The sequence below is a fragment of the Anser cygnoides genome, chromosome 1 (genome assembly GCF_040182565.1).
Source record: "Anser cygnoides isolate HZ-2024a breed goose chromosome 1, Taihu_goose_T2T_genome, whole genome shotgun sequence".
Classification (NCBI taxonomy): Eukaryota; Metazoa; Chordata; class Aves; order Anseriformes; family Anatidae; genus Anser; species Anser cygnoides.
The window spans coordinates 36,135,722-36,150,348 of record NC_089873.1 but is presented as its reverse complement, the minus strand read 5'-3'; the positions used below and the strand labels follow the sequence as shown (position 1 = coordinate 36,150,348).

Sequence of the window (14,627 nt, the reverse complement as noted above, 5' to 3'; positions counted from 1 at the left end):
GATGTAAAAGCATTCAGTTCGCTGAAACTCATCTTCAGGAAGAAGAGTACCAAGTTGATAATACATATACATCTTTAAAGTAGAGCCATTCAGATGGATTTCAGCTCTTACAGAACTAAAGAAAAATGGGAGACATTCCAGGCATGTTTCTATAAAAAAGAATGTCCCTTAATGTACTAAAGAAAATGTTAAAACAAACTTTCCTTGCTGACCAAATGGATCTTGAAGACAAAAATCATTCTATAGCTAAATCTGGCGATTGTTTGAAAGGAACACATTTGAATTAAGCAGCCAGCATGCGTGTATTTAGATCATATTCATGTCAAAGAGTGAAAAAAATGTATTACATCAAAAAGCATATCCAACTATGTTTTAATCATAATAGATTCTTTCAGCAACTTTTAAAGAATTGAAATAAAGATCTCTAATTTAAAGAATATGCCCTAAAGATCAGTTTAAAATACATTTGGGTATGTTTGCCATTTCTAAAACATAGTAATTCACTCCAGTGATGATGCAACTATAATCACTATTCTGAAAATATTGAGAAATAATCCAAACAGAAATGATTATCTCATCAATAAACTGGTAAAACATTATATTACCGTAACAATAAGGATGACAGGTTCTAGAGCAAACAGTCAAATATGTTAATTTTTGACAGTCTCATACTGATATAGGGTCACAGTATCCACTGTACCATGGACTAGTTATATTCAGATAACTTTTTGTTTTGTTTTTTGCTTAAACAAAAAACTACCATAGCAAGTTGCCGAACGCAGAAGATTCTGCTCATCAGGAGAGGAACAACCAATTACTCTGCCAGTGTTAACACTATTAGAACTAGACTTTTCACTAATACAGCCAATACAGTTTTAGGGTTTTATATTTAATTACAAAATCATTTGCATTAATAGACTTACAAGCTTCTAAAGCAAGATCTTCTTGAAAAATCTTGAAAAATTAGCGGCCTTATTTCCAGAAAAAAAAGCATTACATTCTTTGCAATCCTTGTTTCTCAGTTTTCAAAATTTGAGTCTCTAAAATATGAATAAAAATTAGGTATGTATAAGCAACTAAAGCAGGATTTGTCTATATAGTCATCACAGGCCAGGGCTTAAAACCTTCTAGTAAATACAACTTCTAATGGATTCCTGTGGAATTCCTGCATATTTGCAGGACTACAGTTGAATCACATTCATCCCAGTGGATAACTTAAGAGTACCTTGCGAGCTATTGGCTCTTGACCTTCCATCAGCGTGTACCAGCTAACTAGCCTATTCCAGCCTTCAGTTGGCAAAAGGATGTAGTCCAGCTCATCAATGAGATGTTCCTTGAGAGACTGAGAATCACCATCTGTAAGAGAAAGATATTCTCACTTCAGTACTTAATTCTGCTAAACTTTTAAAGAAACGTTATTTTTTCATATAAATAGCAAACTATTTTCTGAGTCACAGTTACGTTACGGCGTTCAAAGCAAAACTTTTGAAACTATTCCGGCATGCTATCCGGTACACGTATATCATACCTATTACAGGTAGTATTCCTGCTCTCATGAACGCAGATGAAAACAACATGCAATCACGAGCACCTATTTTGTTACTGCACACAGCTTTCAGAGAATCCAATCCATTTCCCCACCTTTGCACGTATTTCCACATAACCACGGACACTTCCATTTCACGTTACTGCAACAGCCTTGACTGAATACGAAAGAATGAGAAGCTACAGTAGATTGAGGCAAAGTTCAAAGTTATTCACTCCATGACAAACTGGTAAAATAGCATGGTACAATCCTCCTATTTAAAGGATCCTACGTGCTTTGGAAACACAGTCCCTACCAAATTCTTCACAGGGACAGTGAGGCAGCACTTGAACGACATACAGCTTGGCAACCTCTTACATAAGTAGCATGCTTTTAGCTTTGGTTCAATGCTTATTACAGTAGTAAGAGAGCAGCTATTCTATATGTGTAAGTGATTCTAGATCTGCACCACTGCAAGCCTCGGACAATCAAGGCAGCTGTCTGTGCATTTGGAAGTATACAGCTACAGGGCAGCAAACATCCCTCTACACAGAGTGAGATCAAACAGGGAGACCCACACATTTATCTCCAAAGAATGAAGCAGGATTACAAGTTTAATGAAGTACAAAAACATGTAGTAAGTAGACAGTCTATTTTCATTGTCCTACAGGAATGAATTGTAGAAAGTACACAATTAAAACTGAGTGTAAAAGTAAGGCTAAATAACCTCAAATTGCTTCAAATATTGGCTTTCCTCTTGGAAATATTTTTGTAAATAATATTTCTAAACGAAATGAATATGGTTATCTACATTTTTCTGTAAGGACAAAAATAAGATCTGAATATTACATGCACATGAAAAGCACTAATGACTTCTCTTGTGTCCCCTCTGCACAGATTTAACAAACAACATAAGGCATCCTCAATTAAAAAAAAAAGTCTGAGCATCAAAAACCATCACATTTTAAAAAAGTAATCATCCTTTAATAATAGCTATCTTTTTTTGTGTGCGTAAGAATTTAATAAAACTAGTTTTAACAATAACTTTTCTGCAGGAGGTCAACACTATTGAGGACATTTAGGTGATGCGTGTTCACTTTCTTGTGGGAGGAGTGAACAAGATTCCAGCTTACCAAGACTCTAGGCATCTCCCTACTCAACTGTATATGCTACAGCTTCAGTTAGCTTAAAGGGTTTGTGGCTTTATGGGAAAATGAGGGAAACAGGAACACTTTTTGCTTTAGTCACTAGAATGGTGAAAACACAGGAAAAAGCACTCTTCTACTTCTGTTAGTTTACCACTGGTGCTGACTCTTTCTTTCTCTCTCCAGCCAAGTACTTTGCCATGTGAGCAAAACATGGTAGATGTTGGTAACACGCAAACTGTCCAGATTAAAGATGACTTGGTGAGCAGTCAGAGGGTACAAATGGTTTGCATGCATTTTTCTCCAATAAAAATCATAAATTACTTACTAGGAAGAGCTAAACAACACATCCCCTAAATACAACCAGGCAGCTATTAATATTATAAAGTTATTTTAGAAGAGGGGATAATGAAGTTCAGAAATGGCCAAAGTATTTGTTGCAATTTTAGCAAGAAAAATCACAGGCTTCAACATATTCTCTTAGCTTAACTACCTTGCTCCTAACTACTTTAAAACTCTTCAGGATTTTTACTTCTCAAAACCATTGTATGATTTCAGCTGCTTTTTCTTAAAATTTTCCGTAACTTTGAGTAGCAATAGCAAAGATGGAAACACTGCTACAGACAAGTTGTCACGTACTGTTTAATCTGTTGAAGTATGGGTAAGAAGTGATTCTAGATTTGCTTACACAAAGATAGACTTTTATATTGTGATGTCAATAAATCTGATATTTACTTCCTATCTGGTTGAATTACAGAAATCATTATGGCTGCTGCACCCTTCCCCTCATTTGTTCAAGAGCTCTGTAAGACTCAGGAGGTCAGTCAGAGAAGAGACGGTAAATGTTAGGGATATCAACAGGAACCCAACACAGAGGGCAAAGAAAGACAACCTCAGATTGTGGATTCCACTTTGGGAGCCATAATACATACACTGTTGAAGCAAAATGTAAAATGGAATTTCACATGAACATCTCAGTGAATACACAGGAAAATCAAAACACAATTCTTTATGGAAATAAATATAATTAATGTGACCTAATAAATGAGATGTCAACCAATGTGCCTGTTGAAAAAAAGACTTTCTTCTTTCCTCCAGTCTATTTCAAACTATCTGCAAAAGTAACAACTTTCAAGAGCTTCAAATTTTGATTCAAAACTGTTTTCACTGATTAGGAAAATCTATATTCAGGAACTGTATCCAAGAAACATTTGCTGAAACAATTCATGACTTACACTATCAATTCTTACGTGGCCCACTCAGTGCTATGCTTCTGGTGGCTGGTAGTACCATAAGACCATTTCACTGTAACTGAGAGTAGATTGTGGAGAGAAATCCATAAACATATATTTAGATCCAAATATCTCTTTAAAAAGTTAATAGTGCATTTCTGTACTGACCTGATATTGCTATAAGAGTTTATAAGTAGAAGATAACATTTGGATTCCATTCCATCTTTCTGAAGCCTCCAGCATTTTCCTATTATAATTTTTTTCAGATTCTTATTTCCTTAAAGAATCCCTCTGACACTGACAATTCAGTCCCTCATATGGAACAGTTTTCTAATTATAAACAATCAACTATTCTAGATAACTACTTCCTTGTTGCTTGCTTTGCTCATCTAACGTTGACTATATAATTCTTCTTTTGAAGATGGTGTACTTTCATCATATCTGAGTATGCTGGGATTAACTGAAATCTCTACCTGTTAATTTACATTGCTGTCTCTTCATCTACATGTTCTGGAAATAAGGGAACAGCATTTAAGTAATATGAGCACAACATACTACATCAGTTTTCTGAAATTATTTTCTTGAATTTAGTAATAGTTTTCCTTATCACTGCATTGTACTGAAGAACACCTGAGAAAGCAAGCCCATTTTAGATGAGTAAATCAGGTTGAAAGAGAATACTATGACAACAACCAGTGTATACAACATACAGCTTTATTAAGTGTCAAAGACAGGATTAAAAACATAAGCATTTTCAGGTTCTATTTATACTACACTGAAAACCTAGTACAGAGTATTGCTGCTCTGCAGCAGGCGAAGCACAGCTCCTACTTGGTAAGTGTTAATGCCCTTAATTTTAAAACTTCCTTCACACAGGAACAATAGCTGCCAGACAGTAATTGGAAGTATGGTATCACTGCCAATGAAGAGCTGCATTTTTAGAACCATGCCTAAGCAAACAATGAAGTTCATAAACCCCAAGGTTGTGTTTATTTTGAAAAAGGGTGTGTCAAAATGATACTAAGAAAAGTCTGTCAGGAGTTTTTAGCAAAATGGCTAATATAACTTTAGATTTGGATGGCTAACCCCAACACAGACTTCACGTTCAAAGCAACTTTAAGCATAATCTGAACACAGATTAAGTTATCAATAATCCAGCACGGTGCCTTGCACATCTAGAAGTCACTTTTTTTTTTTTCCCCAAAGTGGTTAGACACGGAAGAAAGAATAAGCTGTTGCTGCCTCACTGAGGATAAAAAAGGATGTTGCTACATCTGATTTCACTGACAAGCGTCACCTGAACATGCCTGCCTCACTACCAGATTTACTACAAGAATGTACAAAGGAACTAGATCCTCACACTTCAGAAAAAAAGTCACTCACCTGGAGCAAAAAGACCTTCAAGTTTGTGAGTGAAAAGAGCATATGACAATACAGCACCTTCTTCAAAGGCACTGATATTAGTCACTGTCAGACATGCACTCACAGTGACAACTAGTGCAACATGGTATGACAAATCCCATGAAAAAGGCAATCGTCTTTAACATAACTTGTGAAATAATGAGATACGAATTAGAGCTGAGAAGTTTTGAATTAAGAAAGTCATAGGTCATCATAAACCCCATCAAGTAGTAAAAATTGGCATTACTACACATAAATTATGTACTACTATTATATTTTCTGTAACTACAAAGATGAAGACCAGTTAGCTATTAGATTTTGTATCCACTAGGTTTTACATATTAAATAATTATAGCTTTAATGCTATTTCAATCCTAGACACCGAATATAAAATTTGACCTGAGGACTAATTTTTTAAAATATCTGGGAGATAATTCTGAGACCTACGTCCACAAATCTGACAGTTCAGCAAGAGTCAGCCAGAACTGTGCAATTAAAACAGTGACAGAGTTTAACCATACTTAGAAGACCAAAAAGCATCAGGAAACTACCCTCAGTCATTTCTGACCACTTTATATTATCACTAAATTATATAACACCTTTTCCTTTAATGTTCCAGAATCAAAGTAAGTGTTTGGGGCTTGTTTACAAAAATAAATTTTATACTTCAACTTAAAATGTTATCTTAAACAAACCATTTTAGTTCAGCTAAAAAAAATCTTGGTTAACTCGGGTTAGCTGTTTGTCTACTCAACTAAATTTCATCTCCCAAGGTATTCCAAGCCATCATGACAAACTAGTAATTTTTATATTATTAAATATTTGTTACCATTGTAAAGGAGTTCAAATAATTTTATTTATAAAGTTTTATTTCATTAGGGAAACCTATTCTAGTTCTCTTGTCACTGTCTGCAAAAAACAACAACAAAGGTTCACCTTCATAAATGCTGAGATTAATTTACACTATTGACTACAAAAAACGAACAACCTGTAACAAGTTTACACTAAGCATTAGTATTGGCTTACTACACAGACAGAATCAGTTACCTTTGAGAAGTCCAGAATTATCAATAGGACCAGGGTACACGTTCTGATCTCCCATCTGGTATTTGTCCCAGCTGTCAAAACCAACATATTTTTTCCACTGTTTGAACCAGCGACTATCCACTAGATACCTGAAATGGAAGAAGACAGGTAAGCTCATTATTTGCAAAATCTAAAACAAAGTTACATTATTTTAACATAATTTAGAAGTTATGCATAATAATATAATTTTATTTTAGAGGGAGAATTTGAGTGGCATCTCAAGTGGATATTTCTACCACAGCTGCTAGACCGTTACACCTTTCATTTATAGTCACTTCAGGTATTAAAAAAAGAAGTTAAAATTCAAAGATGAGTGTGATCTGTATGCTACTACTCCCCATGTGACCAAATCATTCCTATTAATGCACCTGTATATATCAGCCTCTGAAAATGAAGAATGTTTTTGTGCCTGGCCTGCTAAACATTATCAGCATCTTCTACCAAAAAAGACTTGTAAATCGTGAGGAATTAAAGATCTCACTAATCACAGTGGGCAAATACAATTTTGCAAGACCACCAATACAGCATACCAGATGTTGAAAAATAGCAAGTTTCAAAAACATTTTCCTTTTTAGCACGAAACATCATCAGTTTTAATTCCCGTTCTCAATTTGTGAATTCAAGAGATTCAAGTTATTATAGCTTTAAAATTAGACAGTCCTTTAACAAATGAGAGACAACTTTCAGTAAAATATTTTTTTCTGCTGTAGTTTTATTTGTAACATTCATATGCAAGCCCCAAAACTTTGGAACTCTGCTGTCCTGTCAAGAACCTGAGAGTCTAGGTGTCTTCTTCTCTGAGTCAGCATCAACACATACAGTAAACGTCCTGCTTTTGAGGCAGTACTAGATGTTCCTGCTACACACAACTAACAACTTCACACTTCCATATAAAGGAATCTCTCTAAACCCAGCTTCACAGTATTTCTACCCAGGTTAAACTATTGCTAGCTTGGCTTTTACTGAATCCAGTGATATCTAACATTTTATATTTCTTTTTAGTATAGAATTTCGTTAAGATACCAAAGTTCTTTGGTGATCCCATTTGTTTTTCCCTAAAGACTCCACTTCCACTCTTTCTTTTTCCTAAAAGCATCCGTCTCATCTCTTTTGTGTACCAACCCTTTTGCTACTAACCTATGACATGCCAGAATACAATTATCAGGATGAATGACTACATCAAACTAGAGAGCATAGGTAAATCTTAATTCTTTTCTCCAATGTTTGACTACTGAGCTCCTATTTGCAGCACACCAAGAACATCCTACTGAACCTTTAAGACATCTCAAAACGCTTCCTGGTGATTCAAATTCCAGTCTGCTAACGCATACAGCTTTAGTAAGCATTTAGTAACCCTGTCAGAGTTACTCACAAGTACCATGGAAGAACCCAGAACAAAACCCGTAACACTCCCAGTTCTTGTAACTGAAGAAGTTGTTTACAAACAAAAACATTGCTTGGATACGCACTTTTCTGAACAGGTTTTAAAAAACACATTAACAGAACCATAAATCTGTAGTTACAATAAGAATTAGCAAACCAAAGATACCTAAGTCTTGACTTATTTCTTCTTTTCAGGTCCAGTTTTTCTCTGTTACACCCACAGATCAAGCCTGGAGACAGTCTCAAGAAGGACTGATAGCAAATTTCTGCTAAAGGACTGATCTCTCCTGAGTAGTACTTCGAAGCAGAAGGCTTAGTAGTCAAGTCCTCAGATTCTCTCCTCAATTAAGTCCCAACTTTTCAGCTTCTGTAGAACGCACTCCTTAAGCACATGAATATATAGATAAAAGCCCTTCAGAAAGTATGAGGTAGGAGGCATTAGATACCTGTATAGGAGATCACTGCAGGCTTTTGGATGCTTACTTGCCCTATATTTCTTCAAAAACATCAAACACCAAGGTCTGAAAGGCAACTTTACAACATCTGTGACAACAACATCCTAATTTACACAGTAAATAGTCTTGATTCAAAATATGATTACATCAACACTAATAATAAGTCTGTGAACAAGCTACTCCTAGCATTAGGAATAATTACGAACCACAGCCTTAGTGTGTAACAACAATATGTACAACGACATAAATATCAGGGGCAAAGATGTGGCTCAACTGCCACAGATGCAGGTCTGCCAGTGCAACAGCTCTGGCTAAGGACCAGCTCTCTGCCTCACCGCACCACTGCCAGCCCTACCCTGCTGCACGTACCTCAGCCACCTCGTAGTGTAACATGTGGTCTTGGGTCTACTCTACTACCACGACCTGCTACTACTGGTCAAAAGTTATCTCTACTACTAGTTGGTGTCTCTTCTGAAGTTGTTCAGTACATAACATTTGTTACAACTAGAAGGGCAAAGTTTTCTTTCTGTAATCTTAAAAACTTAGCAAAGTAGTCAGACAATGGCCTCAAATTGCTTTCTGAACCAGAACTTTAAAAAAAAATAAATACAAAACCCAAGTTCGGTTTAAACAATATTAGGGAAATGTATATGAAAAGTATTTTGCTGCAAAAATATCCTTTTCCACCCTTTCCAAACTTGGAAATTGGCAGGGACTTAACAGGCTGTTTTGGGCACACTGCATCACATCAGATGTGTCATGAACCAGCATGGCTGAAGCCCTACTCCAGAACGGTGAGATACCTAACATTATGATTTTGCAATACTAAACCCTTCCAAATTAGCCTGCCCCAGCAGGCTGATCATCTTTGCGGCCCTCCTCTGGACTCATTCTAATAAGTCCATGGCCTTCCTGTGCTGGGGGCCCCAGAGCTGAACACAGCACTCCAGATGGGGTCTCACAAGAGCAGAGCAGAGGGGGAGAATCACCTCCCTCGCCCTGCTGGCCACACTTTTGAGGCAGCAGGGCTGCATCTTTTGATAATCAGAGGGTTGGAGCACCTCTCCTGTGAAGAGGGGCTGCGGGAGTTGAGGTTGTTCAGCCTGTAGAAGAGAAGGCTCCAGGGAGACCTGAGTGGCCTTCCTGTGCCTACAGGGAAGCTGGGGAGGGACTCTTTGTCAGGGGATGTAGTGATAGGACAAGGGGGAATGGCTTTAAACTTGAAGAGGGTAGGTTTAGATTAGATATTAGGAAGAAATTATTTTCTCCAAGGGTGGTGAGGCACTGGCACAGTCTGCCCAAAGAAGCTGTGGATGCCCTGTCCCTGGCGGTGCTCAAGGCCAGGCTGGATGGGGCTTTGGGCAACCTGGTCCGGTGGGAGGTGTCCCTGCCCATGGCAAGGGGTTGGAATTAGATGTTTTTTAAGGTCCCTTCCAACCCAAACCATTCTGTGATTCTCTGCACACAGAAAAACTCATTTTGCAACACAAGTATCCACATAAGGCCTTACTTTCTTACGTTAAAGCTTTTGCTGAACTCACCTTTTCAGGTTCCAATAGTACCATACCAGAGTTAATGACCATTGCAGCAATACATATGTACCAAACCTTAAACTTGTGAAATTAAATGAGAGTCAGCTTTTACTATCAAAAATGACAAGCTTGTGAGAACAGGTATATAATGTGAAGTGAAGCATTATACAGAAGTGAAGCAGCATCACAACAGCTCCCTTATATGCTTTAAAATATTTGGTATGTTTGTTACTAGAGGCTCTCAAGTATATTTTTACTACCTTAAAGCCCTCCTAAGCCATACTGGAGGAAAAAAAAAATAAGCAAAATAGGTTTAAATTTTACAAAGATACTAAGTACCTCTGTTTCTAAAAATCAATAGGTGCAGATATCTTCAGATTTGATTTGGTTCAATGAACACAAGAATGTTTTTGGAGGTACAGACCCAAAAGAGAAAGCATTAGGCTTTTAAAGTTTCTCCTCTAAATGATTCCCTACCAAATTCATGAGCAAAGTATTTACCTATTACCCACAAATGAGCGTGGAAGAGAGAATAGAGTGGACAGAAGCCTGCATTAGGCAATTTAACTTACTTAATTTAAAAGATCACATGAATAAGAATTGGAAAATTCAGTGAAAACCAAATATAGTTCACTTGAAAATTACAAAAAGAAAATCAAATCTCTTGCAAACAAATTTTCGCTAAACAATAACTAACCATCGCAATCAAATGAGTGTTACCTTCTGTTTTCTGGAACAGAAAAACACACACTAGACCCTACCATGGAAGCTTGAATTGGTACGATAAAGTTAAATGGAGTGACTTTATTATACAGAGTTCATATGTAATTGAATATAGAGTCTGATATTGAAGATAATTGTCCTGGCAGACCAGGGCAAAGGAAAAAGGCTGATAATTGAATCATTGGTATTTGTGTCTTTGTCTTTTTAAAGTACAAGTAGCAGCAGTTCTTCCCACATTTTCAAAAATCCAGTTTTTTCACTCTGCCTGTACAATTCCCAATTCCTTTTACAACCGACTCTTAATATTTGAGTCTTTTTTCTTTAGTAAATGGAAAAAGGGATACTGAAGTTGATTACTGTGATATGCCATCATCCTTTGCTTTATACACAGAAGCTTCAGTCTTGCGAGCATCCGAAAGGCCAACAGCACTCTCACCTTTCTCCTCCTCTGCTGTGGCCTCCCAGCACTGTTCCGTAACAGCCACAGAAGGTGTGTTCATGAACACAGCCACCCTCGGGCATCCGTTCTCCCAGCAGACCAGCCAGCCTTGTCCCCCACTCCACCCTATGGCCTCTACTTAATGCATCTAAATTTGAATGAAACTTTGAATCTTAAAAAAGGAAAGCTATAATTTTACTCAGAAGGGAAATTATCACACAGGCATTCATTAAAACAATGGACATGCTGCCTCACAAATTACTGCTCCTGTAGAGCCATATTACTTTCCAAATGCTTTGCATTAAATGTCTGATCATACAAATAACAGAAGAAATTTATTTTTGGACGTAACAGTGCAAGAAAGCTTGGGATCCATTGTTCTAGATTTCAAATGTTCATCATTACCACCTCAACACGTCATCAACTGTTATTCTTCCACACTCAATTAATTAATTTTGCTACTGACCAAATTCTCCTCTGCAATGTCTCTATAAAGAGTTCTCCTTACTGAAGACTTCTAACATTTCTGCTTCCTAACACAAAAATGCAAAAACCTAGAAAACCTCTTTTATAATCTCGGAACCTGTATTTACATGCTCAAATAATAGATTCATATTTCTAGCACAAAAAGATCAAAGGCCATCTATAAATCATCGATGTGTATAAGACTGGTAAGAACTGTAAGGCACAGTCAAGCTCTCTGCCTGGAAAGAAAACCTCTTAAGGACAACCAAATCTTAAAAAAAATCAAAATCGGAGTTTATCTGAACAAAATCTGTCTAGTAGTACAATGTAGAAAAGCAAAATGAAAAATGGACTAATGCCAAAAATTTGAAAGCTACTCAAATTGTTTTGTCTTTATCTCTTTCCTTTTTTCTTGCTTTAATTCACAATGAGTAGTACTTGGTTTAGCTGGTGTATTTTGGACGTACGGGCAAAGACACGATGACTAATTAAATAAAGAAGTTAAACTGGTGCAAACCACTATTCTTAAAATTGAATTCTGTAGCTATTAAAAATAAGTTAATATCTATTAAGCATCAGTAAAACTGACTACTTGCAGACAAATAATTGGCTCCATCCTTTTTTTGCAAGATGCATTCTGAAGACTAATGAAAAGATCATGTAGAAAGAAGGGAAGATCATGTAATTTGCATGCACTCAAGGGCAAAGCTTCAGTTAATACAGCGTGTAATATGAAGCTGTTTATATCTATACTTGAATAGTAATTTTTAAACAGTAAGATCAAAACACAGAAGATCTAACAAAATGATCTTCCTGGTTAAGGGAGAAACAGTCCAATGCCACAATCAGGACTGCTTACAGACCACATCAAAACCTAATAATCAAACTTGGATTGAAACTATTACAGATTTGATAAGGCTCTATATATGTCTTCATACAACCACAGAATGGTTTGGGTTGGAAAGCACCTTAAGGATCATCTAGTTCCAAAACCCCTGCCATGGGCAGGGACACCTTCCTCTAGACCAGGTTGCCCAAAGCCCCATCCAGCCTGGCCGTCAACACTTCCAGGGATGGGGCAACCACAGCCTCTGGGCAACCTGTGTCAGTGCCTCACCACCCTCATAGTAAAGATTTTTTTCCTAATATCTAAACGAAACCTACCCTCTTTTAGTTTGTAGCTATTCCCCCTTGTCCTGTCACTACACCCCCCTGACAAAGAGTCCCTCCCCAGCTTTCCCGCAGGCCCGGTTTTCCTTTAGGTACAGAAAGGCTGCTCTAAGGTCCCCCCGGAGCCTTCTCTTCTCCAGCTTGAACAACTCCAACTCTCTCAGCCCGTCTTCATAGGAGCGCTGCTCCAGCCCTCTGATCTTTGAGGTCTTACCAGAGCCTACCCATGACAAGAAATCATAACTTAGAAAGTACTGCTTTATTCATTATCCCAATATTCAGCTCTTAACACCCTTTATGAACAAAGATGAGCAGGATATTTATATAAGAAGTCTGGTAATGAATTTAATTTCTATTTAGAGATAATACCCTTTCATCAACTCAGGATCCACCAACATTGTTTATGCTTCTTAATTTAAACAAGTAGGGAGTTTATTCTCAGACAGATATTTTTAAGACCGAACTCAGTAGACCAGCTTTATACAACTGTGAGATAACACACGCATTACACAGAACAGAAGGTTTTAGTGAATTATGTAGCCAAGAAAGAGAAATTACAGATATAGGGACAGATTTTGAAAAATGTTAACAAACACTGTAGCTGCGAGTTCTTACAGTGGATTACTGGCTATATGTATGTACATATATGTTCTGTATATGTTAGGCATATTAGCATTGGCTACTTTCACTTCAATGGCAATCTGATACGGGTAAGAGAAGTTGTTTTTATTTACTAGGGAACACAGTCCCAGCAGCTGTAATCTTGCACCTTCACAAGAACTTGTTCTCAAGCAACAGATGAAACGGATTTTTTTTCCATTTTTCCATTTTTTTCCTTTTTTTTCCCCAATTTTTCCATTAGGAAAAATGGAAATTTGTGTTCAAATGCCATACAATTCCCTCATCTTTATGCAAGAAGGATTTAGCATGTTCAAGATTATGCTACAAAAGAAATGCAATTGTAACATGCTCAGCTTAGGGGATCAATCTCCTAAAGCACTTAAAGCACATTACTAAAATCCAGACTTCTTAGCACAAAAGGAAAAAGGGAAAATCAGAAATTTTAAGACTATAGATTTTGATCTTACAAACATACTCAGTGCAGCATTCTCAGCAAGATCAACAAGACTACTCACCTACACAAAACAAAGCAGGCAAACCTTACAACCTACTTTATCTTTTTGTTAGTGTTACAATACCCATGATATAATCGACCATCTGAAAACAAAGTATTTACCTATGACAGACCTTCAGTATTTTAAGAGGAAAAGACATACCTCTAGTAAACAGAACTATGTCTGCTAAAACCTAATTTCTTAAGTGAATTTCAGCACGTTTTAGGGGAAACATCAAAAACTTTCAGCATGCACTCGAGACTAGATATGCTTCACTGAATATGTACTGTCCCAGATACAAAAATAGCATACCATGCATTAGTAAAACAGAGATAGAAAATGCCTGCACATCAGGCTTGTTACGATGTTTCACTTGTATGTTTGTTACTATTACCTAATCCAAGGAAGGGTTCCAAACCAGTCCAAATACTGCAGCAGCTTTCTGACCTCTGGAGCCGATGGAGGAAGCTACCCCAAGACATCTCGGCAAAGTTCAGAACTATGGATTGTTTGTTTTTTAAAACCATTATTTAAGTTATGTTTGCTACTTGTCCCTGATGGAATCAAGACTTCACTCAAGCAGGAAACACAACATTTTGCTCTCAGACATCAGCGGCCAAGCTAATGGACAGGCTAACAAACCCACCTTCGGGACTTGTAGCCGAGACTGAAAGAGAAAATTGTCTTGGATTCCTAGATATGCTGTGCTGAGGGGCAAACCTTTAAAATCAAGACAACTTCGCAACAAGGGGAGCTGATTAACTTTAAATAAGCAAATGCTCAGCATTCATGGGTATAAATAAATCGGTCACCTCACATTACTTGGTTAGAACAAAAGAAAACACCCTATAACACACACGGAAATGGTCCCAGTTCAAGCGTGGCCCACTTCACTACTTCTGACTGGAGCTTCAGAGGGCTTCGAAAGATATGCCTGCTCCCATTTGTAAAATGTG

General features: G+C 37.2%; 1 protein-coding gene across 4 annotated transcripts in view; it reads right to left on the bottom strand.

Annotated features, from left to right (window-relative positions):
• USP15 (ubiquitin specific peptidase 15) overlaps positions 1–14,627 on the bottom strand; it is a 74,958-nt gene that overhangs the window by 52,434 nt on the left and 7,897 nt on the right. For all 4 annotated transcript variants that reach the window (XR_007163790.2, XM_048065400.2, XM_048065397.2 and 1 more), the window contains exons 2-3: positions 6,351–6,478; positions 1,226–1,356 (exon numbers count right to left, since the gene is read on the bottom strand). Coding sequence is in view for 3 of the 4 variants with exons in the window: in XM_048065400.2 (XP_047921357.1) it covers positions 1,226–1,356; positions 6,351–6,478 (259 nt within the window). In the remaining variant the exon portion in view is untranslated. The remainder of the gene's footprint in view (positions 1–1,225; positions 1,357–6,350; positions 6,479–14,627) is intronic.